Raw genomic sequence first — 27,880 nt, forward strand, 5'->3', positions numbered from 1 at the left:
CTGTAGAATGTTGTTATGCTTATTTATATGTATTAAATGAGACATAAAAGTGAAGCAGGTAATGTGGAAAATGTTGGAGTTTTTCTTACCACAGACATTTTAGGGTCAGAAAGTAAAGAATGTATTTTGTTACCTTCTCAGCTTATATAAGTGTACAAATTAATTTCTTCCAAATGCTTGCTACTGTAGTTGGCATTGTTCACCATCACTTCTGCCAGCAGTGGGTTTGGAGTTTGATTCACAAAGAGAATGGAAGGAACAGCTTATTTCAGGAGAAAAGTAGATTCAGGCTAGAATGTGGAGAATCTTCTAAGGTTCAGACATACCTTGCAACTTTGGATGTTCAGAGGAATTTGGTGACAGTAATTCCAGTGGAAGCCAGTGGAATAGTAGTTAATAGCTCTGCAAAGTCAGGCCTTTGGCCATTAGCTTTCTTACTGTGCCTTTCAAGTGTGGTTTTTTAGGATCAGAAATCTCTCTCTCTTTGTAGAGGAGTGTGTTTCTATTGAAAGACAAGAGGATAATTCTGTCATGGAATGGAAATGGGCACTCCCAGGTGTATGGACTTTGCATGTGTAATTTCCCCAAACAATTCTTTTAAAAGTACTTTAAGCCAAGCCACACTTCAGCAATAAGCATAGATCAGCGATGGGCAGCCACAAATGGTTCAGATAAGCAGCCAAAAGTTCAAATGCTTAAAGAAAGCTTGTTCAAACCTCTTGAGTCTGCAAAACTGTGGTGGAAATCTCACAAGAACAGACCTTCTTTGTGAGATTTATTACATGCCTACTTCAAGTCCCAGCTGGAAATACCACAGAACAGTCTTTCCCATTGTATTTTGACATTTCAGCCGTGGCTAGAAATAAGAGGTAAAAGAACTTATCATAACTTTTGAGAACGGTGGAACTTTGAAATGGTTGAGTTCAAACTTGGTTACAGCCATAAGAAAGGACCTGGCCTGTACTTTTCTGAACCCATTTTGCAAACACTTAATGTGTACTGCTGCACATGCAGCAAGTAGAGATTTCCAGAGGCCTGTCAGAGATTGGTTAGGCACATACTTTCTCTTTCAGCAAGGGATATATCAAACTTCCATGTCCGGATTTATGTGATGCATGGGGCATTACAATATAGCCTTGGTTAATTAGCGAAACATCAAGAAAAAGCACAGTAACATAAACATTCCAATTGTCTTTGCTGCCAACAGATGTTAAATTTCAGGATTTGATAACTGTGATATATGTTTGTGCAGAATTTGACAAGGGTATTCTTTAACACGGGGAGAGAAAGAGATGAATGGTCACGTCTGAGTTTTAAGAAGAGGACGGAATCTAGGATTGGTGGAAAGATTTTGGGGTTTCTTATTTTACTGAAACCTTGCGAAGTTTTAACTGATGAAAAATCATGCTAGTTTTCTTCATTTTCATTAATAATTTCTGTGGTTCTGAATTGCAAGATTATATCATTAAATTTCCATAAATGTAACTTCCGCAACACAACATATGTGCACTTAAAAGCCTGCAGGGTACATACAGACTTGTGTGTAGGAGTTGTGTCTCCTTCCCAGGGTGGGCTGTATGTAGCTTTCCTCTGTAAATAACACTTGGCTGCCTTCTCACCATGTTCTCCCATCTTTTTTTCCCAAAAAATATATTTATGTATTTTATGGCCCACCTGTTTCCCCCATGGCATTGACCTTTCTGGATTCAGTTTCTGCAGAGACTGATTCTTTATACATACAATTAATCCTAAGTAATTAAAAAATCCTCCATGTTGCTAAAACAATACAGTTCTTGATTTATTTTGATAAACAGGTATCAGTGTTGATTGTATGTATGTAACACAAATACTTTACCTGCAAAGCTTATGAGCTGTATGGCTACCATGTGCACACTGGTGGAACATGTAAAGGAAGGAAGGAAGGAAAACAATTCATCCTTAAGAAACAAACACTTACTTTCTGAAAAGTATATGCTCCATTATTTGTCTGTGAAGTAGATCAGACCATATTCTGATATCCCCCAGACTCAATCTTGAAAGAAACAGAAATTTTTACACATTTCAATGGGAGAGATTATAGGGTAAAAGTCTCTAGCAGCAAAGTGAGACTCATCTTACTTTGTATGTGCCTGTCTTTACATTTATTGCTCTATCCTGAGTATAAATAAGAGAATGAACTTAAGTTTCATGGCTTTGTCTTCTACATGATCTTTAACCCCTTTTGATTACAGAGTCTGGACAAACTTTTGTGATATTTTTACGTGCATTTGTAGAAAGATGGCTTCCTGTCTCATAATTCTTTTAAGATGTCATACTGCATTAAAATGGCAGAGTTCCACCAAACTGCATCCATTAATCAGTAGAGTAAAGCTGGTGAACCTTACTGAACTTAGCAACAAAATTGGATTGATGGGAGCAGATGAGATTCTTACAAACATTTCACATGACTGATTCTTTGACAGCTCTAATTGCTGGAAAGTTTACTTCTCCTATGGGTCAGAAGCGGGAAACTGCATTCTCCTGATTTACAGCAACGGGAGACTCACCAGTGTTTCCTTCCAACTAACTGGAGCATTCCCTTCTTGTGTTTTTGTTTATTCCTCATTGCCATCTCCTCTGTTCATTTGTTTCTCATTTTATGTTTAGAGCATACTTAGAAAAGAAGCCAAAATACAAACAATTCTTAGATGCTAATGAGATTCTGAGGCCAAAATAAAATCTTGGGAAGAAGGAAAAAATGCTGCACATCAGGGAACAAAATCAAAACAGATCAAACACATGCTCTGGATTTCACTCTTCATTAAAAGGAGTAACAGCAATGCTTCTGTAATATCTTACATTAGAGAACTGCAGTAAGCTTCGTAAAAATCAATGCTTTATTCCTCACAATCCTAAAGCATTACCTAACAGGTACAGGTGGGTTTGTTGACCAGTCAGATGTGGAACTATCAATGAATATTGTAGTTCACACTCTTCTTCCACTGTTTTTTATTTAAATCGGGATAGGTCTCCTGGATCCTGAAAAAAAACAAAGGAAAAGAGACCACCTTGCAGCTTGTGCAGGCATTTTGTTATTTTTGATTATCACTGTGTATTTGTTTTCAGTACAAAATGAAAAGAAGATAAAATACCCCTTTCCATTGATTTCATGTGGGAATCATATGGAAATAGAAGTTTTGCATTCTTCGTGTAGAAATATGTAACTCACTTCATAATTTGCAATGAAACAGAGCCAGGGGAGTTTTGAAGAAGACATTGATAGAAGGGTGGCCAAGACCTACAGAGATTTCTGTTTTCTTCTCTAGAGCTGATCTCTCTTTGCCACAGTTCATCTGCTTTAGATGAAAATCAGCATATAAAATCCTTCATGGCAGGGAGGAGCCTTGCTAGCTAGGGCCCACAGTATCCCAGTTAGGTCAGCAGGGCAGGCTTATAGGTGGCAGACAGGGGCAAATGAGAGTCCAGATTAGCAGGCAAGATCATGGTGATGAGGCAGATCCAAGATCAAGCTGAGAAACAAATCCACAGCTCAGGTCCAGTGACAGTAACCAGGGTCAGACCCAGCCCAGTGATCCCAGGGCAGCTCCATGGGAATGAGGCAGGGTCAAGGTCAAGCTGGGAAGTGAGTCCAAGGGTGAGGGATCACTGAGACCCGTACCCAGGCTGTGGTTGGGGACAGGCACATCTCTGATAGAGCTCAGGCAGGGACCGATGGACCAGGGCTGAGGTTAAGTGCAGACCCTGGGCCATGGGCAGGGGTGTGGGTGGAGGCCCCAGGTGAGTAAGTCAGGGCCAGTAAGGCATAGTGGTGCAGTCGGGCCCTGAGAAGTCCTTACAGCTCTCAAGGCAAGTGATATTTACTGTATGAGCCGGAGTAGTGAAGAAGTCTGTTCCCTATCATTATTCATTTCAGAGAGCATTAGTAATATGTACCAAGAGTATTATCAACTACATATAAAGAAAGTAACAGTGTGTATGTAGAAGCAGTCATGATCCAGCTGAAGTGTCCAAAAATTCTAAGACCATATTTCAAAACTTTGTTACCTTGGAAGGATACCATGGATCTGCTAGACTAAATACAGGGATGGTGTGATCGTTTGAGTTCTGACACAGCACCTACTGTATAGATGCACTCTGAAGGGAAGTCATTTAAATCCAGATATCAGAAAGTATTTTGGCAATACATAAGGATATTTGTAACTACCACCCTCCTTTTTTTTTAACTTTTTTTTTTTTTTTTTTAAGAAGTCAAGGCTTCTCTCAACAGTTTTATGTCCTTTGAAAATCTGCCCCCAGTCTTGGAACTGAAACAGAAGTGAGCTTCTGAAATACAATTCTTAGTTTATTATTGGGAAAACAAAGGTTACATAATCCTTCTAAAATCCCTTCTGGAAGGGATTTTTTCAGAGTAGGTCAAATAATGCTAAGGAGTTTTATAAACGTATTTCAAACATATATCTTCATTTCTATTTTTTTCAGTAGTGTAACATCAGGAGGATGATTCATGAAAAACTTTGCTATCTTGTGGGGAATAATTGAGATGTTGACAGTTAACATGTGGTAGACAGAAATCCCGCACAAATGGGGACATTTTACTGGAACTCAATTGGTTGTTATTTGAAAATTTAATTAAGGCTAGCAATGATGCTGAGACCAGAGTGAAAGGACCCTTGAGTTTTGGTAGATCTCCTGCTGCCTCTTTCTTGTGGTCTGTTGCCCCAGTTGAGGGTAATGAGGAGGGCTGGCACATTAGTGAAAGGGAACTGGCAATGTTAAAGGGCTTTTTGCTCTACCACGTCCTGTGGCTGTGACAAAAATTCAGGCCTCCACTTGTAGTTTTGCAGGAACTAGCCTTATTTTCCTGGACTATGGTTACAGTTGTTTTCTGACAACTATCAGACCACTGGATTAGGGGTGGTTTTTTATTTTTAGTTTTTAATGGGAATGGAAAGCTTCTGAAACTGAACTCATGACGGAAGGACCTCAGGAAGAGGAGAAATGGCAGACTCCTTAAAACTAGGGAGGGTGTTCCACAGACTAAGGTTTCTGAGGAATTTCTGCCAATTAAAACAAGACAGTGAAACAATATATTTTTAATAATAGGACCAGAACAGAGAAGTTGCAGCTTGTGAAAGTTCCTCATGTCACACAATATTCGGTTATGGCAGTTACTGTGTATTAATACAACAAATCAATGGCACAAAACTGAAAGTAGTGGGTGTGTCAGTTGTGAAAACCAAAGGGAGAGGATTCATTATCCAAACACTCCCTACTCCCTGCCTTGGGTTTTGGAAGTCATGGCTTTCACATGGAAGATTTTTACTGAAAGGAAGAAGAAAACATGAAAAACCAAATACTTAACGCAGAAACATTCAGGTTTAAGTTTGCTTTGTAAATCCTTTGAGAGTAGTTAATCTGTAGTAAAATCTTGCAGCAGAGGGTGGGACAACCCTATACCTTCCCATTTGGTATTTCCTTTGTTATTTGATATGTAAGCCTAGTTCATGCATAATCATTTAAAACATAAGACTATGGAGATTTTTTGGATGACTTTATAGACTAAACTTGTTCCCAGCTCTGGTTTGCAAGGCAGAAAAGCAAATTAGATTGTCAAATGAAAATTAGTTAGGAATAAGAAAAGTATTTGCAGAGTACGTGCATAGCTCTCTATGCATAATGTAATTGAACATACTTGCCGAGGATAAAATATGAACAGCCACAAAATTTATTTCTGTACAGTGGGTTTGAAAGGTAACCAATTTATGGGGCTCAGTTAAACAGTCAGTTTACCTAGGAGTGGACTGTTTGAAATGGGTTCAGTTTAGTTTTAGTTTACATAAACAGGAAAACGTTCACTACTAGCACAATTTACATCATTATTGTATTTTCAAGATTTTGCCAGTTTACTTTGAAAAGACCTTAGCCATCAAATCTTGTTTGCTGAGGAGGTAAGTGTATTTTACATCTCTGTGTGAAAGTGGAAAATTTTGTTGTGCACCAACAAAAAAAGGTTCATTATGTTACTTACAGGCATCATTTAAGAGAAGCTTAATTATTCAGTCTTGCAGATGGAGGAAGAAACCATTCCAAACTATGAGCAATTTTTTCCTCTTCCTGTGGAGTACATAAGCATCTCTAAATTATGAATTGCTAGCTATTCCAAAATTGTATTTTGTTTGTTAAAAAAAGGACTTGTAAAAAGTTGAAACTTTTTTAGTTTTCTAGGGATTCCATTTCAGTAAAGCTTTGCCCTTCTGTTTGAACATCTTGTGAAAGAAACCAACTTGCTGATAGGAAAAATGTTTTTCTATACTGTGTCTGTGGACTAAGCATAGCATGACTACGTTTCACACAAATAACCAGTATTCTTCAGTGCGAGTGAGTAAAGAGTAGTTTGCAACCAACTGTACATTCAGTCATTGGTCTCTCTCTTGAGAATGAATGACTGTATTTGGTTAATCCTGTTATTTATAGTGGTGCTATCGTGGCATCTGCTGTTCTGTAGTTGAACTACTGGATGTGATCCCTTACACTATTACTGATGGGAGCAAAATCAAGCTAGTGGTCAACTCTGTCTCATTAACAGTTCTTAGAATCATTCTTAGTTTTATTCAATAAAATCTAAAAAAATGTTCTGATACAGAGTTACATTCGTTCACAAGGAATGTACTGTTCATTGTGGAAGTAATACACAGTTTGTGCTAACTAATTACATTGTATATTAAAAAGAAAATCTGACATGTCAATCAAATGCATCTTTTTCTCCTATATACTCCATAGTTATTTATGGTTTTCTTTGCATGTGTAATGTAATTGTTTAAATTCAATTATATACCTATCTTTCAGCAAGCTGCATGTGGTTTTTTCTTTATTTTAATGGTCTAGAATGAAATGCCAAATGCATTTTAAAAGAAAAAGAAAGAAGGGGAAAATTAACAAAGAATTAAGCAACAAAAAAAGTCTAACACAAGAACTGATTATTTCCTTAGCATGTTTCTGGTTTTTAGATGTCAATAGTTTGATGCTGCCCAGAACAGTGGAATATTGGAGACTTTCCCACTGAAGTAGATGAATGACCAAACTGTAAGGGCATAAATGGAATTTATCCCGCGTGATTTATGGATGACATGCATACTGTCTCCAAATATGTGACATAAGAATCTGCGTATCGCTATTTGTTAAGAGCTTTCAGAATTTAGCAGTGAAAAGTTGAGAAAGGTGAATGTTAGTTACTGGGAAGTCATATCATTAGAAAGCAACATTGAATTTACATAAACTTCTACAGCCATCTCTTCTGCTAAAACTAATTAGCAATTTACAATTGAAACAGGTTGGGCAATAATTAGTGATAGTTACAGTTATTTGCCGAGGATTTACCTGAATCTTTTTAAACCACCTGTCAAAAAATGTTATATTTTTCTACTTTATTGTGCTCTCATACTCTGTCAACTCGTTATATGGAAAAGTTCCAGGATGTGCTATGCAGTCATTTTACTACCAATGCTACAGCCCTCAGAGTCTTCCTAGCCTTGTCCTTTTAACCAGTGTAAAAGTTCACCTGGCTGACAGTTTGAATCATCAGAGGAGAAACTCATAGAATGATTCAAAGGCTGAAATATGACTGCTGTCTGAAAAGCTGCTTATTGAAATTATGCCTCCTCAGATTATTAATTGGTATGCAAAAGGATGAATGAAATGAAAACTGAAAGAATTTACAGACAGGAAGAAGGAAGGAAAAGTAAGAAAGCTAATAAAAAGCTATAAAAAATAGATTTATTTCTTCCCTAATCCTTTGACTTCTTTCATTTGTGACTGCAAAGGACAGGAACTACTTGCAGTGTATTCAAAAGTATGAAACTGTAAGATAATTTGCTACAGCTGAATTGCAAGTGAAAATAATTGACTTTACATAAATTCATTTACTTTTCATGATTGTTGCTTCTCATTTCATTGCGTGGTCTGGAGGACAGACTAGTGAACATGTTCTGTCTTTTGCTGCCCAGTGTTCTGCAGAATGTGGTGACGGAGTCCGTACGCGTTCAGTGGTTTGTATGACGAACCACGTCAGCAGTTTGCCCCTGGAAGGCTGTGGCAACAACAGACCCTCTGAAACAACTCCCTGTAATAATGGACCCTGTGCTGGTAAAGTGGAGTGGTTTGCTGGGGCCTGGACACAGGTAAGCTCTATATCTAACATATGTATTTGTTTTCTGATGGTATTTTAATTTAAAAAATGTTTTTTTGAGCAATGAAGATGTGAGCCATAAGGTATTTCTACATCTCTGTGGAATATTTGGATATTTTTTTTCTGTATTTTGCTGAGTTGATGTTCAATACTTTTCAGCATCTGCTTTTTTTTTACTTTGATGAAAATAAGATTTTGTTCTTCTCTTTCTCTGTACCTTCATTTTTATTTCTCATCTACTGACCCAGTATATTTGTAAAATGAAAGATAACAGAAAAGTGTTTAGCATATTCAGGTGAAAGCTAAAGCAACAGATTTGCACGTTTTAAAGTAGAGCCTTTGTGATCATGCATACCTGGAGGGGGTGGGGGGGTGGGAATTTCCAAAAGATAAATAAGACAAAACACAATGGCTAAACCCAAAAGTTAGCTTCAGTATTGTTGTGCTGAAATTCATAAAAAGAACAAAATTTGGTTAGTGGTCTGTATCCTGATGCTCTTTCCTCAGGTAAATTCTTCCCTTGATCCACATCTCAATAGTCCTTCTCATTCTAAATAAACATTTTTGCTGTCAGGAACAAAGGCATTTCAGAAGCTGTCAGCTGATGTCCAGACCTTTATGTTCCTTTGTGTAGGCTCTCATATAGTCTAGAGAGCCTTTCAGATTGCTGGTACCCGCACTTCATCGAGTTGGTAGGGAAAAGTCTCTTGGCTGTGTTGTTAACTCCCTGCATTTCAGATTCCAAGATCCTTCCAGGTGATAAGGAGTTGGAAATTAAACCGGTATGGCTGAGATGGAGATTACAGGGCTACTACTATGCTAATGCAGTCAAAGGGAAGGGGTTTGAAAGGACTGGTTGCGTCTGGCGAATCAACAGTTGGTTACAGGACTGGTGCCACAGCCAGGGGTTTGGCTACTTAGACCATGGGACTCACTTTGTGAAACTTGGCCTACTGGGGGCTGATGGGCTCCGTCTGTCAGAGAAGCGGAAGAGTATCTTCGGTCACAGGCTTGCCAAGCTGGTGGAGAGGGCTTTACACTAAAGTTGCCGAGGGAGGGGAACCTCAATCCATCCCACTCCTACCAGCTTGATGCCAGCGCCAGCAATAGATGCCCAGAGCCTGGACAGGGGTCACAGGTCAGCAGGAGAGCACGTGAAGAGCAGCACAGAGGAATTCCAGCCACTCGAGCCAGTAAGTCAGCTTCTTTGGAGACCCAGCTTAAATGCCTCTGTGCAAATGCACGTAGGACAGGGAATAAACAAGAGGAGTTAGAGACGTGTGCATGCCTGTGGGGCTACGATCTTACTGGCATCACGGAGATGTGGTGGGATGGCTCCTGAGACTGGAGTGCTGGAATGGAAGGGTACAGGCTCTTTAGGAAAGACAGGCAGGGGAGATGAGGTGGGGGGGGGGTCGCCTTCTATGTCAATGACCAGCTGGAGTGCCTGGAGCCCTCCCTGGGCATGGGTGAGGAGCTGACCGAGAGCTTATGGGTCAGGATTAAAGGGAAGGCAGGGACAGGAGACGTTATAGCGGGAGTCTGCTGCAGGCCACCCGACCAGGAAGACTGAGCAGACAAGGCCCTCTATAGACAGACAGGTGCAGCCTCAGGTTCACAAGCCCTGGTCCTCGTGGGGCACTTCAACCACCCTGGTATCTGTTGGAGGGACAACACTGCAGGGCGTAAGCAATCCAGGAGATTCCTGGAATGTGTTGATGATAACTTCCTTCTCCAAGTGATAGAGGAGCCAGCGAGGAGAGGTGCCTTGTTACTTACATAACACCATGCAGGTGAATAGGAACTTTATATCCATTCTTGCTACCACAGAGAAAAGCGTTCAATAAGATCACCCTAACTCTCCCTATTCTGTCCTGAATAAACAAGTTTCCATCCTTTACAATTTCCTGTTCTTTTAAGCTAATTCACCTTCTTCCTTTGCATGAGATTGAATTGTTTGATGCATACCAATGGTACAAAGTCTTTCCTGTATGTTGTCTGAAAGAAGCGTCTGACAATATCTACAACCAGCCAAATCCTGACTTCCAGAATGAAAGCAGGGAGTCGATAGACTAGAGCAGGAGGGAGAGTTGGTGGATGACTGTATTAGGCTCTGCTAGAGCTAAGGCTGAATGTTAAAGATACTGTCTTTTGGAGGAACCATTAAAAGAGAGCAGTGACAGAGATGTTCAGTGTTAAAGAAAGTGCAGTTACGTTATTTCCTGTAGAATTTATCTGGGTGCATTCATTTCAAGGTTCTTCATTCAGCTTAAGGTTTTTGTCAGTATCTGATAAAGGGATCGTAAATTCCACCCAAAATATAAACAAAATCCTTACTTTTAATAACATATGATTGGTTTAGGCTAGAAAAAGACTTTGAAAATCATAGTCCTTTAACACAACGTAAAAACCGATATGTTGTTGGAATCAGCTTCTAAAAACCTTTTTACACATGCCAGTAACAGTATTGTGTGTGTATTTAACCTTTAAATGGGCAGTAAGAGTCCATGTGACTCAAATTTGCTTTTCAGAACTGGAACCAACACTGCATCACATAGATACTTGCAAACATGAAAAGAACACCCTGGCAGATCAAGGCATTTTCTAAAAACCACACACAATGTGGGGATTTGTAAAGCTGCAAAACTGTGCTCCAACCTTATAAACCTCAAAGGTTCAGTGCAGTGCATACAGTCCTGCTTCAGCAAGGAGCAGTAACACTGTTTATGGGGAAAGTAAGTTATGCTTCTGTCCTGGTTTTGGCTGGGGTACAGTTAATTTTCTTCTTACTAGCTGGTATAGTGTTTTGGTTTGGATTTAGCATGAGAATAATGTTGATAACGCTCAGATGGTTTTAGTTGTTGCTAAGTAGTGTTTATACCAAGTAAAGGCTTTTTCAGCTTCTCATGGCCTGCCAGTAAGAAGGCTGGAGGGACACAAGAAGTTGGGAGGGGACACATGCATCACTTGTCGTTCTTGGGGTTTATTTGATTCTTTTTGTTTTCTTCCTTTTCATTACTGTTATTATTATATTTTCATTATTAAACTCTTCTTATCTCAACTCAAGAGTTTTTTACTTGGTTTTGATTCTCCTGCTATCCCACCAGGGTGTGGGGGAGGAGCGAGCGAGCAGCTGCATGGTGCTTAGTTGCTGGCTGGGGTTAAACCATGACAGCTTCTCTTTTTATTAGAAAAATAAATACCAGTTCCTTTTTCTAGCTGCAGGTAGAACTACACTTTTTGATTTCTCCAAAAGCACGCTTACAGTCATATGTCTTCTTCATAAAAATAATTAGAAATATGTTTTGAGTCTGTGGTACCATGTGGAATAAAAATGCACAAGTGGTACAGTTTTAACCACTGTAACCACTTTTAAGATTAAAAATTAAATATGTAATACCTGACACAGTCAGTAGTCACTTGAATTAAGTCATTACTATATCCTTCAGCATTTTCTTGTCCTGGTTCCTAAGTGGGACTGCTGGCTACTGTGTTAGTACTACACACAAATAATGATAATAACAATAACCCAAGGTTTATCTAGGCTACTGTTCTGGTTCTGAGAGAGAAAAACCCTACCGCAGGAACTTAAGGAATACTTTACCCTTTCCTTTCTCTTCAAGTCATACATATGCCAGTGATGGAAAGAAAGATGCAGTTATGTTCATTTTACTGAGGAAAGAACATGTAAAAGTAAGGAAATGGGTTTTGGATGTTAGTGTCTAGGTATGTGTGCAAGAACAGGGAATAAGCAAAACTTTACAAATTTTCCTGTTTGAATATTAATTTAAAATGCAAGTATTTGTGTGTGTGTTATTTTATTTTGGAAACAAATAGCGTGGAGAAACATGTTACTTTGGAAACAAGCTGGAGGACATTAGTAGAATAACAAATTCCACCACTGTTTTTTTTTTGTTTGTTCTCTGATACAGTGCTCTACTGAATGTGGCAGTGGAACTCAACAGAGAGAAGTCATTTGTGTTAGGAAAACTGAAGGTAATTTTGATGTTTTGAACCCCTATGAATGTTCATATTTGGAAAAACCTCCCAGCCAGCAATCGTGCTACCTCAAACCCTGTGGATCTAAGTGGTTTCATACAGAATGGAGCACAGTAAGTCTATCATGCTTTTCTGTATCTAGTTTTGTTTGATACATCTTTTTCTATGTATATTGAAAGGGAACACCATTTGGATAAAACCATTGATCATGAAATTGATTTAATCTTGCACAGGAATGATACTGAAAAGAAAGCATACTCTTTAGTACCCACTGGAGTTTAGGAAGGTTAGGAAGTATCTTGACCAGAAGGAGACACTGCATAGTTGTCTTTTCATCATTGCTCTCTTCTTCCAAGAATCTTCCTGTTTCATAAAGTTGGTTCACCACTTCATTGAGACTATGTAGTGCTCTGAGAAGTTCTTTTCAGACCTCTAGTTTCATTAAGGAGCATTTAATAAAGAATGAGGGATGTACTCAGTTTTTAAAGTTTTTATCATAATATTTTACTGTAAATTCTTCCCTGTAATACTACATTACTGAGAGAAAACTTACTGTACTGCTTCACATACCTTCAGTTTCCCCTGGAAATGGACCAGCTACATTCACCAGTGCCACAAAATGCTTTAGTTTAATCTATCTTTCCATAATTTCCTATACGTGACAAAGCTTACTGGATTTTTACAGAAAATCAACATTTTTCTCCTAAATGAAATCAGAAAGTCCATTGTTGTCTTAGAATGAAAAGGGGTATGAAAACTACGTAGATGACGTCATATCTAATCCAGTAATTTACACCCTTCCTTGAGCCTTAAATCACATTCTGAATGACAGCTTCAGATTGATGCCTTCAGTTGGAATTCCCTTAGTCAGCAACCTTTGGAAATAGCTCATCCACATGACCTGAGACAGAGAAATTATTTTGGTTTTCCTTTGTACTAAATGCTCAATTATTTGACTGGCCTACTGGCAGCACTAGAAAGCAGAAAAGAGGTAAAATGGTTTTAATAAAATAAATCAGCTGAAGGGAATCCTGATTTTTCTTCCTTAATTGCAGATTTAGATATTTATTTGAAAACAACATCCAAGTTAGGCTCATAATAAAACCATGTAGACTGAAGCATGTTCTTTGATGTTTCTGGAAGTTCTTTGGATTCTTTATTAAGCTGTTAGTTTAGATTAAATAACTTCCCCTTAGCAAACCCATTTTCAAATGTGAACCTGCAGGTGTGTAGCCATGAAAGATACAGCCATCTGCATCCACAGAATGCAGCAGATAGATTCCTTCTTAAGGTAAAAAAATACGCACTCTTTGGCAGGTACAGAAGAAACAAGGTGCTAAAACTCAGAATCTGATAGGTATTTAGAGATCACTAGTTACTGTTCCTAAGAAGTGGTGTCTAAAATCCTTAAAGGTCTAAGCCCTTGTGACCATCTTCACTGTAGGAACAAATACATATGCTAGCTGAGGTTTTACAATATCATATTCTAAGTGTTTTTCTGATATCTCCTTCTGATATTGTTACTGATATCAACAGAGTACATGGTATTTCTTACTGTTAGACTTGAAGAGAAAGGATTATGGGGTTGTCTGTGAGCAGAATAGCTGGTTCAAAGCCCCTGTACTAGGTTTTGAAACTGTCCAGTTCATATGTTCAGCAGACTTTTTATATGAACTCAAATAAATGGCGTGGCCTCTCAGCCATGGAGATTAAATGGCTGGCTAATGCAGAATGCTGGGTTTTGTGTATAGCGTATTGTATGTAACATCTAAATTCTGTCTTGCTTCCATTTTAAGTGCTTAAGATCTCTACAAACCTGCACTGAGGTTCTTACTGCTGGATGTGGGATAATTACAATATTCTATACAGGCATATAACGAGTAATTATATAAAAAACTGCAAGTGTTCTATTACTCTTGCCAAAGGGTTTTGTCTTTTCTAAAGTGGGGAAAGGTTGTACTTACAGATGAAAGAGCAATTTAAGAACACATTATTGAAAATATTTTGGTTAGTTTGCTACAATACCTGATTTTATGACAGTGATAAGTTGTTTTTGCAATGTTAAGAAATAATTATGCCAAAAAGTCAGAAAGAAAACATTCTTACTAGTTTGGGGCTATTAAGGTTTTAATCATAATAAATGACCCAGGTTTAATTAAGTTTGTGAGCAAACTTTAGGACAAACTGGACAGTGAGCCAGATCTCAAAGACCTCACTCAGGCAAAATTCTTGAAGTCAACAGGGGATTTGCTTCAGTATGGGCAGAAATGTGTAATAATTGGCTTTAAAAATACCATGACAAGCAATTACAAAAGTGTCTGGCTTCATAACAGACTTTGAAGGAGCACAAAAATATTTTCTTTAGAAATTCAAAGAAGCCTATAATGCTTAGTAAAATGGTTGTGCTGCAAGAAGTGAAAAATAATTGAGTGACAGAAAAAAAAGCAATTAAAATTATTCCTGATTGTATATAAACGGAGGCAAAATGACAGTGCTGTCAAGTAGTAAAAGTTCAGTGCAGGAAGTTCTTGAAGTAAGAAATGTGAACACTGTGGAAAGAGTAGATTTGGGAGATATGTATAAATAAGCAGAGAAGAACAAGACTAATTAGAGAAGCAAGAAGCTAACTAATAAATTCAGAAAGGGAAATATTCTAGTGTGCTTTCAGTTGCACAGTGTCTACCATGGTTACTTGTCTAGTTGTTGGCCCTATGGTCAGAAATGGTTTTGAACCTTTAACAAAATTGCACCTGTTTGTTAAGGACTTTATACTTAGAAAACAAAAAACAACAGAAGTGGTGAAGTTGATAAAAGGCTACAGTGACACCTGGGCCTGGCTTCAAGGTTCCCCTTTTTTCTCTCTGTATCTGCACATCTCATATGGTCTTCATGAACTTCAGCTTTTGTGTTTTCAGTGTTCCAAATCCTGTGAAGGAGGATTTCGGGTTCGAGAGGTACGATGTCTATCAGATGACATGATAGCCAGTACTCAGTGTGATCCACAGCTTAAACCTGAAGAAAAAGAACCATGTAACACACAAGATTGTATCCCTGAAATAGGTAAGGAAGAGAGGAAGCTTCTGTTTTAACTATAGAACTCCATCTAGTGGGGAAAATATTTAATAATCTTGCAGAGGTTGTAGGGTATATTTTCTTTATCAAGTTCAGAGTTTTATTTTTACACAAAATACAGTTCTTTTTTATGACATAAAAAGAGGTTTTTGTTTCTGATTAAAAACGTTTTCCTTGTAACAGGTAAGAAACTGGCTTATTTTAAAGTTGCTGAGAATGTGTGAAATCTGCTTCTGTGAAAATCGTACATAGAGGGTGTTTTTATGCAGCTTCCTTGCATTCTCAAAGTTTTTCTCTTGGCACAGTGTTTAAAACAAAAAAAGATCGTGTGTGATATACTGTATTTGGTAACAGGCTCTATAAGAACCAATAACATCAAACTAAGACATTAAGGGCAATTAAGCAATTTTATATATAGTAAATATACACATATACATAATTTGACAGTCATTCATCTCATACAGATTTGCTTTTAATAGTAATGAGGATGCCTACGGAAAGGAAGATGGACGTGTTTAGAAACAATTTTAACTTATATTCTACAATTTTCAGTTGAGAATTATTCTTCAACATAATTTAAGATAATTTTATAAAAAACCCAGTACACCAATATTATTAAAAAAATTTTATTGTATTCGTGGTGTTATTTTAAACAGGTTTGTACAGAATTGCTCATTTTTATATCTGCTATTAGTGTTTTGTCATTCAGTCATTTTCTTAACACTTCAGGTTCTGTGATCACATACATGATCATATGAAAATCTTAGCTGTCACTTAAAAGTATTTCTAACCCTGTAGGTTGTAAAGGAAAACTTCAGAATGTGAACAGACCATATCCTAACAGCTTAGAAAAATGGAGAATGATAAGAACACTAACTTTTGTCTTTTTTAATCTAGTTATTTTAAATAATTTGTAATATTTGTAAGGAGGGAGATGGTTTACTATTTTCCAGTGTTTAGATTCATCAGTACTTGAAAATAGCATTTGCAGGTTCTGGTGCCATCTGCATGCACAAATTTTGTGTTTAAAAAAACCATCAACAAAACCCCACAGTATAGATGAAAAGAAGATAGAAGAAATAGAAGAAAAACCACAGTATAAATGAGGATAGGTACATTTCTTCCACGGTTTTATGTATATTAAATGTAGAAAATCTTGAGTAATCTAACGTATTTGCATAGGTAGCCTATTTTAACCTGACAATGAACATTTAAATACAGGTCCAAGGGATTTTACATGGTAAAAAGAAAGGGGGTTGGTTATTTGTTGCTCTAATACTGTTTTCTTCAGTTTCTTCTCTCTTCCTTTTTCTCCACAGATGAGAACTGCAAAGATAAATACTACAATTGCAATGTGGTGGTTCAGGCCCGGCTCTGTGTCTACACCTATTACAAAACAGCCTGTTGTGCATCTTGTACACGTGTGGCAAACAGACAATCAGGGTTTCTAGGACGTAGATAACAAATACTCTTCTACACAAAGCGGCAATGTCAGTCTTCGGATGGAGCTTGAACAGTGTTACTGTTTTGACTACAGCAGGTTTTAGCTTCTTAGAGATGGTTTTTTATATTGCTGAGTACATCAAGACTATGGTTAAATCTTGCACCCTTTCAGTTACAGTTATTGTGCAGTTATCTTTTTTAAAATGTTTGTTTTGTAAAACCATGATCTTTTTAAAGCATTAATTTTTAATGAGACTATTATTTGCACCTGCTCATCAGATAATTATTTAAAGAACATAGCAGCCTTAGTATTGTGAAATTAATGAGAACTAAATCAATCACAGGCAATTACTGGAGATATTTGACCAGTATGGATGCAGCTGCTGCATTCTTTCCTGGGTGCTTACTTCTACTTGGTATTTTGGACTGCTTTAAATTAGATGACTAAATCAATGAAACATGCACATGAGAAAAATTACTTCACAAAGAACCAGACCCTTGAAGACCCATTTATCATCAGTTTCTTAGCACTCTAACATATATTTTTAATTACTTCTGTCCGTTCATAATAAATTAGAGTCACTGTTAAGCTCTCTCAGTTATAATTTTAACTAACTTCCTGTCCTCAGGCAGCAAATATATATACACTTGACTGCCAAAAAGTGCCTTTATATTTAATTCATAAACTCTTGAAGTTACACTTTTCTAATTTTGTATGGATTTTAAAATACATTACCTACCAGAGTGCCACTAGTGTCTAGCCCTTTAAGTCTTTAACAACTGCAGCTGTCAGTGAGACAGATTTACCAGGAAGGTGCCTTTGCTGGTATTAAAAAAAGTGATTGTTTCCATTGGCAAGGTCTCTTTCCTGTAGGGCAGTTATTTCAGTGAACTGATACCTTGTCTCTGCACTATTGCTTAACAACTACCATACCAAAGTACTTTGTCCAGACTTACTCTGGATATGTCACCAGTTCCTGGAACAACCACCAAAGGATGCAGGCCTCTGCGCTTTATAGTAGTCTGTTACTCTTGGTATCAGGCAGCAGTGTGAGTGTAGTAGCTGAGTACCTGTAAAAAGGTCTTTGCTATTGACATTCTTCAGGTTTTGATCAGCTATTACAACATACTTGTCTTTTTTTAGTCAATGTTTCATCCTGCAGATCTATTCATATCATTCCTTTTCTACTACTTAAGAATGGCTCCAAACTTAGAGCTGAATTTAGGTGGTGATTTTTCATTTCTGCAATTACTGTGCGCAGCCTTGGGACTTGCTAAAAGCAAATAGAATGTGCTACGCGGTGCAGATGAAAGTTTTTGCATTATCTGCACATTCTCTAGCCTTTACCTGATGGGACTTTCAAATGTGTAAATAAGGCTGAGGGAAAAAATAAACACCTCTACTTATTCAGCTGTTTATTACAGCATACTGCTTGTAAATTAGTGATACCCAACTATGCATCTATTACTAAGGTGCCTGTTGTCTGAGTTGAAAACCAGTTTTAATAATCTATGTTAACTCACTCCCAATGATGTGATAAAAATGTGATTAAGGTGTCCTGCTACTGATGAAGAGCCACATTGTGTATTCTTTTCTTCTCATGGCTTTGGTGAAGAGGGTGTAGAAGAGAGACTGGGGCACTGGGAGGCAAAAGTTGCTGGGTGTAGTACTAGCCACATCAGTTTGTGTGCTGGAAGCCACAGGAAGGTGGAACTCCTGTAGTCTAAAAGCTGTGTGGGTTTGAGACAAACCTTAATTTTTTTGATTCAGTCACTTGTGAAAAATATATTTCAGACATGATGAACTACTACTGTTTGGCTAAGTGAAATGAAGAAGTGTCTTCCCTAAAATTTGTAGTTACTATTTGTGACTATAAACCAGTAATACTGCCTTTTCACTGTAATTAATTGATATAAAGCTGTTGGAAACAGAAATGCTAATTAGAAAACATTTCATTTGAGTTCATGAATCTTTCACAGTCCTGCTCCCTTGTATGAAGATTTATCCATGAAGATAACTTACAGATTTGTGATCATATTATATTTCTTAGATTCTTGACCAAAGAATGATATGGAGAAAGTGCAGCATAAACAACTCTGGAATCCAGTATTTGTAAATACAGGTTTTCATCTGGATTATCTCATTGCAGCAAATCTTGACATACAGTATATAATTTTTGCTGTTGTCTCTTTTGTCCCAAGGAGGTGTATCGTGTCAGCTTGAGGGAAATACCTGTTCCATAAAAAGGCTTTCTGAAAACTGCAAGACAAATGAAATGCAGAGAGGTAATCAGGTTTGCAGTCAGTTCATAGAAAATAATCTGCGTTGCACGCTTTTGGCTGTGAGACAGTGACTCAGCACATAGGTGATCCTGGTGTTTTATAAAATACGTTATTTTGCTCTGAAATATATAGCCGTTGGGTTATTTTACAAAGGTGATCATCTTGTAGGCTCCATTAAGCTGCCACTAAAGTAAACAGAGTTCATAGGAGCTAAATATCAAAGAATATATGCATACACATAGCAATATAACCCTGTATTACACCTAAGATACACAGCTTTGTGAATTGAATGCAGTGGGTTATGGTTATACAAATTGTACTTTTTTAGTAAAGGGCCAGTTTTCAGATGTACTAGATAAAACAGAAAAGAATGTTTCATCTAATTAAACATCTCATGATAAGGAAACTGCCAGAATGTTGCTGAACTTAATCATTTATCATCTCTTCTCGCGTGTCAGCATAATCAAAATAGTTGTTCCTGCAAAATGAACTAATGAACCCTTCTTTTCAGCACTTTGATGTACTGTTATCTACACAAAGTAAGTGCTACACTAAGATTTCACTGTCACACCAAGTGCACTTTTGAAACTGTGACTATAGCAAGTGTTTGTTTTAATACAGCAGTGCACCAATTTAGGATAATACCTGCAGAGGGCCTGATTTTCCTTTCACTGTAAATCAGAGGTGGCCTTAATGAATGCAGTAGACCTAGAGCAGGTGTAAAACCAATATAAGTAAGAAATGATGCAGGCTTCTGAGTTTGAATGCTTTAATTTCTTTTTCTGATATTTTAACATCAGTCAAAATCGTGCAGAACGGTGGGAAAAAAATGCTTCCTTGCCTTAAAGATTTTCACCTTATACAATCCAGTAAGACCAGAGTAAGTGTAGGAGGACTGCTGTAGATCGTTGATTGAGTCTGAGCAGTCTAATTGCTTATAGGGGTAAAATCAGCATACAGCTTTCATGCCTTGCACATAGGCAGCTGGCCAAAATCGGTTCCATCCAGAGCAAGCTCTGTGTCTCAAAGCACTTTTCTTCTGGAATTGAGGGCTGCTGGTGCAGTTGTTTATCAAGTTATCAAGGGTCTATCAGGGTTTGCTAGCTCCTGTGCAATGTCAGATCCAAGCATATGTAGGTTGAATTGCTTGTGTATAGCAACTGCATGCCAAGTTTGCGAGCACTTATTAGCAGTACTGAATTCATGGAGCTCTCCCTTCCTCTCGCTAGCTGAGGAAGATGTGGTGGAAGCACAAGGGTTGCTTCTGTGGGAGTGACCCTGTGTCTGACTTGGCCAGCAGTGAGACTTAGTATTTGCTTTAGTGTCTCTGACCTTCAGTCCTCAGGGCTCCGATTTAGGAAGGAGCTTGTTAGCAGGCAGTCGAGTGCAGGGGAGCGCAGTGCAGGAGACACGAGTGTTCTTGCCAGCCTGTGAGCCATGAAGTCCAGCTGTAGTGTACGCCCACCAACTCGATGCAGGACTACCTCAGTATCCCTGCACAGGGAACTGGCGTCTTCCTCATTACATGCATAATCGATTTTCTTTTTTTTTCAATACTTCAGCAAATGGAGAACTTCATGTATGAAGAAAGCAGTGTTTAATATTGGTTAGATCCCACTTTTATGACAATATGCTGCAGTTCAGTTTGGTCCTTTAATACAGAAAAAAACCCAATGTGTTGCAGAGCACATTAAGTTAATGACGTGTTAATGCAAAGACAGATTTTAGGTTGCTTGTTCATAGACTTGATAAAAGTGATCAGTATAGCCCTGACTCAAGTGAGTACATGAAACTTGTAGAACAGAAGACCACATGAAGCAACAGTATTGCCAAGACCTTGGTACTCACTTTGCTTATGTCCGAGTCCTAGAAGGCAACAGTGGTCACCACTGAGGGAGGAAGGAGCTAGGTGCTGGAAACAGTTTATGGCTAGTAAAGGGGAGGTTATGCCTTCCTGAAGGAAACACTTTGCTTCCACTCTTTATAATCAATACCACCGTAAGTAGTAAAATATGCTTGCAAGGGCTTTGCTTCTCCCTTTTACACCCACAAGTGTTCTCTTCTTCCTCTTGTCTCACCTCCATCCCTTTGTCCTTTGGATGACAATATTCAATTTTGCCAGAATTACTGAAAATCCTGAACTGGCCATTTGTTTGATAAGAATCTGAGTTAGAAATAAGCCCAGCTATTGAGAGCTATATTCCTGCCAGTCGAGTGATTTTTTGTGTGTGTGGATGTCCATGTCGGCTAGTTTCGAATGCATGGTATTAAAGTACCTACTGAATTCATTCCTGTGCAACAAACCTGTGATTGCACAGCTACTGAAATATGGAGTAGCCCTTCATTCTCACATCTAATATATAGTGCATAAAAAAAGAGAATTACCCTCTTCGCACTCAAAAAGGAAAAAATGTGTGTCTAACTGCTTTTCTGGAGACTTACTTAGTGTCTCTGACTTCTTAAGAGCTGTCTGTGTATTGGGCAGATAATTCATGTGTATATCTGTAATTGGAACACAAAACATGACATTTTGAACACTGAAAGTAAACTTTATTCCTAAGCTTACAGAATATGTTTGTGGGGCATACATTAGTTCTTGTTTAGAAAATGGAGTAAAATAATTATTTCTATATCAGAAATGAAAAATCATCCAGTAAGCATTTTCAATACATTTTAAAACAAACTTATCATCATTATAGTATCTCGATAGTGTGGATGAAATTCAGACCTGGTGAAAGGTAGAAAATTCCATTTAAGAGAACTCACACAAGACCTGAACTCAGCTCTTTGCTTCTCAGCTTTTAGCAACCAGAAGTTCTTAAGAATGTGACTTCCCAGTCTTCTAGATCCCCATTCACTATAATGGGTTATAGATAACTACCACTATATCTGGAGACGAGGGGAGCTTAATTTTGAGTAATCATTGACCTCCCAGAGACAGTCTGTCATTGCTGCTTGCCCTCAACTGTTTTGTCCATGCTGTGTTTGTGTCTCTTGAGACCAGTGGCCTTGGCACGGGTTGGGTACATACGAGCTTGTGAAGTCCCATCGTAGTCACTCAGGATCTGCATAGAGGATCAGGAAGGACTAGAGACAAAAGAAACCCTAACTTTTTAAATATGTATAAAATTGTCTACTTGACCCTCATAATTGATTTTGGCAGAAGGATATACTTTATTATAACTTATTTTGTTGTTATTTGTAAATACAAGATGTCTATGGGAAATATGTAATTCTGAGCTGTGTCTATGGAACAAGCCACTGCACCAAAATATTTCAAATATTTAGAATAGGCAGATTTTCAGATTTTTTATTAAAAGGGACCTAATATGTATTTATTTACATATATCATTCAAATTTTGTCCATTTCTTTCATTATACTAACCCAGCTTTTTAGGGAATTTTATAGCACAGGTATTACATATATATTTATATATATATGTCATACTGTAAATCCATAACACAATTTTCTAAACTTTCTGATTAGCCAGTTCCTTGAGTGAATTAAAGGGGGAGAGTGTAGGCAAATTGCTTTCTGACTCGTTCAGGAATATGTATCCATGGCAATGCACCTGAACCAGAACTGTACAGCATCCTTTTCATATTGTATACATTTTCTCTTTGATGAAAAAATGTTAACTATTTTTGTTTATGACTAATTTATTTTTTATTATTGTGAAAAATAAAGTTATTCAAGATGAATTTGCGTGACATGATTTATTTACTGTTTGGTTGATTTGTTCTTCCAGAGTTTCTTAAGAATTAAGTACAAGTATCAACAAGGGGTATAAACGCACCAAGGGAATCCTTACTCACATTTAGGAGCGGGCAAAACATAATCATGTTGCAAAAGGCTGCATAACCTGTGTTAGAGCCTTACAGAAGTGATAGCAACATCCCGACAGACTGCCCTGAAGATAATCATGCGTATTGCAGAGGGGAAAAGCGGCCATTTCCTGCTGGTCTGTCGGGGCCTGCTAACTTCCTATGCAGGTTTGCTCCTCGTATATTCTTGATTGTCAGTTTGCAGGATAAGGCTCTGGCGCTTCCCCACGCGGACTCAGCAAAGGGAGTGTTTGCGTTTTCAGGAGGTGGGAGATGAAGCCCCTGGAGCAGCAGTGCCTGCTGTGCCTTGGTTGAGCTGGCACTGCGGCTTTTGGAGTCTTGCAATTCTTTGTTTGTAATTGCATCTATTTTTCAGTTAATGCTTTACCAGTGAAAAATTAGCAATGTAACAGAAAAATAATCTAAGCTTGGATAAAGCTGAAGTGTGTTCATAGCATAAAATGATGTCTTAACACTGTGAAACAAGTATCCTGGGTGCAGTCTCCAGGTAGAATTTCTCTTTGTAGCTGATGATCATACTTCTTTTTTTCCCTACTCTAGCATAACCAGACCAGCCCTACAGGCAGCTAATTACAAATTTCATTATAATATCACTATAAATTGGTGAAATCCATGGGAGAAAAACAGTATCTAAACCTTTTAAGGAGATAATGTTACTTGACCTTTCATCTTTGCTGCTATGAGAAATCCTGCACAGTTCAAGAAAAGTGGAAGCTCCCGGTATTTTGAGTTTTGCATTTTATTCCAAAATTCATAACCCGATGCGTCTCGACCGCGGACGCACACCCGCTGTGGCCGGGGACGCTTTGCGCCTGCGCGGGGGCGGAGGCGAGGCACGCGCTGCCGCCTCGTGCCTTTCGCGCTCAAACCGCGGCTCGGCGGCGCGCGCCCGCTGCCTCAGGGGCAGGGGCGGCCGCGCCCCGTCCCGTCCCGCCCCGTCCCGCGCAGCCGGGGCACGCGCCCCGCGCACTGTGCGCGGCTCGCGAGTGCTGGTCGCGGCCAGGCAGAAGGTGGTTTCGCCGCCGCGGTGTGGAGCGGGAGCTGCCGTGCGCAGTGCGGGGGGAGCGCGGGAGCGGCCTGGGCCTCCTTCCCGCGCTGTGGGGCAGGGCGCCGCGGGCGGGAAACCAGCGCGTTCCCTCTGGGCTCTGCAGATGACGAGATCGGTGTCTGTAAGTGTTTAATGGACGTTTGGGTTTTCTTAAAAAATTAGAACTGGAATTACTAAAACATAAAATGATAAGAAGTTAGTTGTGCTTCTCCCATGTTTAAAATAAAATTTCAGTGTAAAATCAGGAGTCCTGTAGCAGAGGCAGCCCTTTTTTTTCCTCATCTTTGTTCAGAAGTCATGATACGTGTGGTGATTTGTCAGAGCCTTCGAGCCTGAGTAGCACGAGAATGTTTTGTCTTGCCAGATGCCTCCTGTTTCAGGCCACAGGGTGGGTTTACTGCTTCCCATGATTTGTGCAGAGTGGACCTGTCTAAAGGTAAATACAGAGGCTGGGGCCAAAGTAACACAAACTGTCTGCAACCCTGTGCTGATTAATTGTTGAGTTCAAAACACTCATATTTTATGCCTGACTCCACAGCCTATTTGCATATTAAACCTCGTCAATTCAGACTATTCTTATGCAAGCAGTCTTATGTAGCTATAGCTAGCCATATAGCCTTAAAACGAAATGGGAACCAAAGGAAACCATTATGGAGAGTTTATTGATGAGGTAAAATCAAATAATTGCTCTTTAAAAAACCCAAAAACTTGACTTTGGCTCTCCACAGATGCCAGTTCCAGTGAGGAACAAATACAGAAAAGTCAGTGCTGTTTTCATGTCCTGTTTTGTAATACAGCTAGGCTGATGTGAGCGTTAAGAATCAGATGCCTTCTTTGATTTGGTTTGTTTTGGTGGGGGTGCTTTGAGGTTATATATACAGAGAGAGAGAGAATGTAGTATCACACCTATCCACAAAAAGGTGTGAAGCTCTTCACAGAATAGTTGAGGTTGGAAGGCAGCTCTGGAGACCATCTACTTCAGCTGCTGGGCTCAGAGCAGGGTCAGCTACAGCAGGTTGTCCAAGGCTGTGCCCAGTCAGGTTTTGAATATTATCCAAAGGTATTTTCATACTTTTCAGATGGAATTTCCTGTTTGTTGGTCAGTTTGTGACCATTGCCTCTTGTCCTGTCACTGCGCACCCCGGAGAAGAGCCTGGCTTCGTCGTCTTCAGTCCTTCCATCAGGTATTTATACACATTGATAAGATTCTCCAGATTGAACAGTCCTGGCAATCTTGACCTCTCCTTGTATGAGAGGTGCTCCAGTCCTTTAATCAGCTTTGTGACCCTTCACTGGACTCCCTCTACCATCTCTGTCTTGTACTCTGATAGATCATTGTACTTAATTAATCCTGATGACTTATGCCTTAATATTCTAAGTGAGCCAACTGGGAACTCTGCACACAAGATACTCGTCTCAGCAAAGACAATGTAATCCAGCGAGTGGGGAACTGCACTTATTTTTGTGGTGTACCTAGTACAAGAGTAAGTGATGAAAAAAGCATCCAGAATGTAGGCAATAAATATATAAAAGATGTACTTAAAACATGTACTTAACAGCCTGCTAAATAAGTGCTGAAATCCTTCAGCTTTTTTTAGTATCTTTTTTTTTTTTTTAGTTTCACTGACTGATTACATGTTTCTTATTATACTTGGCCATATGCTAGCAGTCAAGGCTTTCGTTACAGATAATGAGATATACAATAATAATAATAGTTTTGACTTTAAACTTCTCAGAGGCCTTGTTAAAAACACATAGGTACCTTGTTTATGCTGTTTAAATTTCTCATTTAACTGAATTGCTGTTCATCAACTATTACATGTTACCATATTGCAAAAATACAATTTATTGCACTTACATGTTAAAAAGATCTTTTTTAGTAGATGAGTGCTCAGAAGATTGAAGTGGATCTTAGATTTTCTCTATGTCAAGACACAAAATGAGAATTTTTATGTAAAGGTCTCAGATTTGACCTGCTCTAGGAGTTGCATCCATACTGAAATGCTACTTCTCTTTGTTTTGAGCTGTTGTTTTCTAGTTTCCAAGGTGCATTCTCCTTCACTGTATCGGCAGTCATTCTTTTCCTGAGCAGTAAGTTAGATGAATGCAAATGAATAATTCTAATACGTTGAAGGAAGATGTCTCCTTTTGAATCTGCTGCTAGATTTGCTACTGGTAGAAGAGAAGGGAAATTGCATCCTTGGTGTGCTGGTTTTGAAAATTCTTCTGCGCCCACTAACTTGCATTAGGGTGAAAATCTGTGAGAGACTTTTATCGGGGCTAGTTTGTACAGGCTTCTGTGGGAGTTAACACCTGCAGACCTAAGCACTGAACGTGTCTCTAATAGAGCTTATTTTTCCACATACTTCTCTTAAAGTCAAGAACACTTCTATATTTAACTAACTCAGATCATGTATATGCTAGATTGCTAAGGAAAGTAAGACCTAGGTAAAATTGTATTAGACCTTCAAGTCTGTTTCAACTGCCAGAAGAAAACCAGGCCCTTTAACTCCAGTGGTTCTAAAAAGCAAGGATTTTTTCCTTACCAGTGATGTGGAGGTATGCCCAGATTAAGTCTGTATGATGTTAATGCTCCTTATCAAGAACAAATTACTGTTCAGTAGAGCTTTTTCTCTCTGTGGTTTTTCCATATGTAATTTATGAAGGAGGGGAGAAAAATGCTGTACTACAGTCCCTTATTATTGTTATATTTTACTAGAAATCTGTTGATTTTTTTTAGAAATTCATGGATTTCTGAAAAATTAATGACTGATATGGTACAACAGTAAGTGAAAACAGCTAAGCAGTAAGTGTAGATAAACTTGGAACTGTCATCAGTGCTTCCAGTCAGTGGCTTCCACTGCTGAATGTGTGCCAACAGCTGCCTTTTGCTCTGGAGACTTTTTAACTGGTCAGGGACAAATGTTGCATCCTTACTGAAGCGGGGTGGATTCAAAGCATAATAGCTGAGAGTCTGGAGTGTTAGTTACTGTTGATGCTCTTCAGAAAGTTGAAGGGAAGTGCTCCATAGTTTCTTTCTCTGAACTATGAAGAATGTTAAGATTGGAACGTCAGTTGTGTTGTCTTCAACCAGGTGACTTCTACGGTTGAAATGCCTCAGAAGATTTGATCGCAATCTTGAGATCCAAAGCAGAAATTTTTGGTATAGAGTTGAAGCAGTTACTGAGTGGAGGAGAGGAAATAAATGCACATAAATGTCTGTCACAGCTTTGGGGACTGTAGATAATTTCTGTTGACCTTTCCTTTGTTGCACTAGACTGTTATATTTTTTGTTCTCTGTTACTCATTTTTGGTTGGGAGATATTGAAAGAACAGTGAATATTTGAAGAAGGCAGGCTGACTTTCAAAAGAGGAAAAATCCAACAGGGTACGTTGGGAACCAAAAATAAATTTACTCTAATATTAAAATAACTCTCATACTGCATTCCTACTTACTCATTGTGTGATTTTGAGTAAGGCATAGAAAAGTAAATATTTGAAGTGCACATAATATGAATTTAATGTAACGCACCTGCACTGAAATTGCAATTACTAGGACATATGTATGCAGATGAATCAGAGAAGCATACCAGTAATTATCAGGAAAATCACTTTGTGTGCTTTCAATTTAATTGGTGACCAGCAACTGTAAAATCATTAGTCACTTTGCGCCAGACTGTGTAGTGGTGTAACCCCAGCTGGCAACTAAACAACACACAGCCACTCACTCACTCCTCCCTGCAGTGGGATGGGGAAGGGAATCAGAAGGGTAAAAGTGAGAAAACTCGTGGCTTGAGATAAAGACAGTTTAATAGATAAAGCAAAAGCCATGCACGCAAGGAATTCATTCAGCACTTCCATCAGCAGGCAGGTGTTCAGCCACCTCCAGGGAAGCAGGGCTCCATCACACGTAACAGTTACTTGGGAAGACAAACGCCCCCCCTTCCTCCTTCTTCCTCCAGCTCTATGTGCTGAGCATGACGCCATATGGTATGGAACATCCC

The 27,880-nt window shown here is 38.7% G+C and overlaps 1 protein-coding gene across 1 annotated transcript in view; it reads left to right on the top strand.

The window, feature by feature from the left end:
* Window positions 1-22,684, top strand: part of THSD4 (thrombospondin type 1 domain containing 4) — a 308,530-nt gene extending 285,846 nt beyond the window's left edge. Inside the window, exons 14-17 of the mRNA XM_074837605.1 lie at window positions 8,004-8,177; window positions 12,118-12,297; window positions 15,100-15,244; window positions 16,576-22,684. Coding sequence (XP_074693706.1) covers window positions 8,004-8,177; window positions 12,118-12,297; window positions 15,100-15,244; window positions 16,576-16,718 — 642 coding nt within the window. The 3' untranslated portion in view covers window positions 16,719-22,684. The remainder of the gene's footprint in view (window positions 1-8,003; window positions 8,178-12,117; window positions 12,298-15,099; window positions 15,245-16,575) is intronic.
* Window positions 22,685-27,880: the final 5,196 nt, after the last annotated feature.

Source organism: Strix aluco, chromosome 12 (assembly GCF_031877795.1).
Source record: "Strix aluco isolate bStrAlu1 chromosome 12, bStrAlu1.hap1, whole genome shotgun sequence".
Classification (NCBI taxonomy): domain Eukaryota; kingdom Metazoa; phylum Chordata; class Aves; order Strigiformes; family Strigidae; genus Strix; species Strix aluco.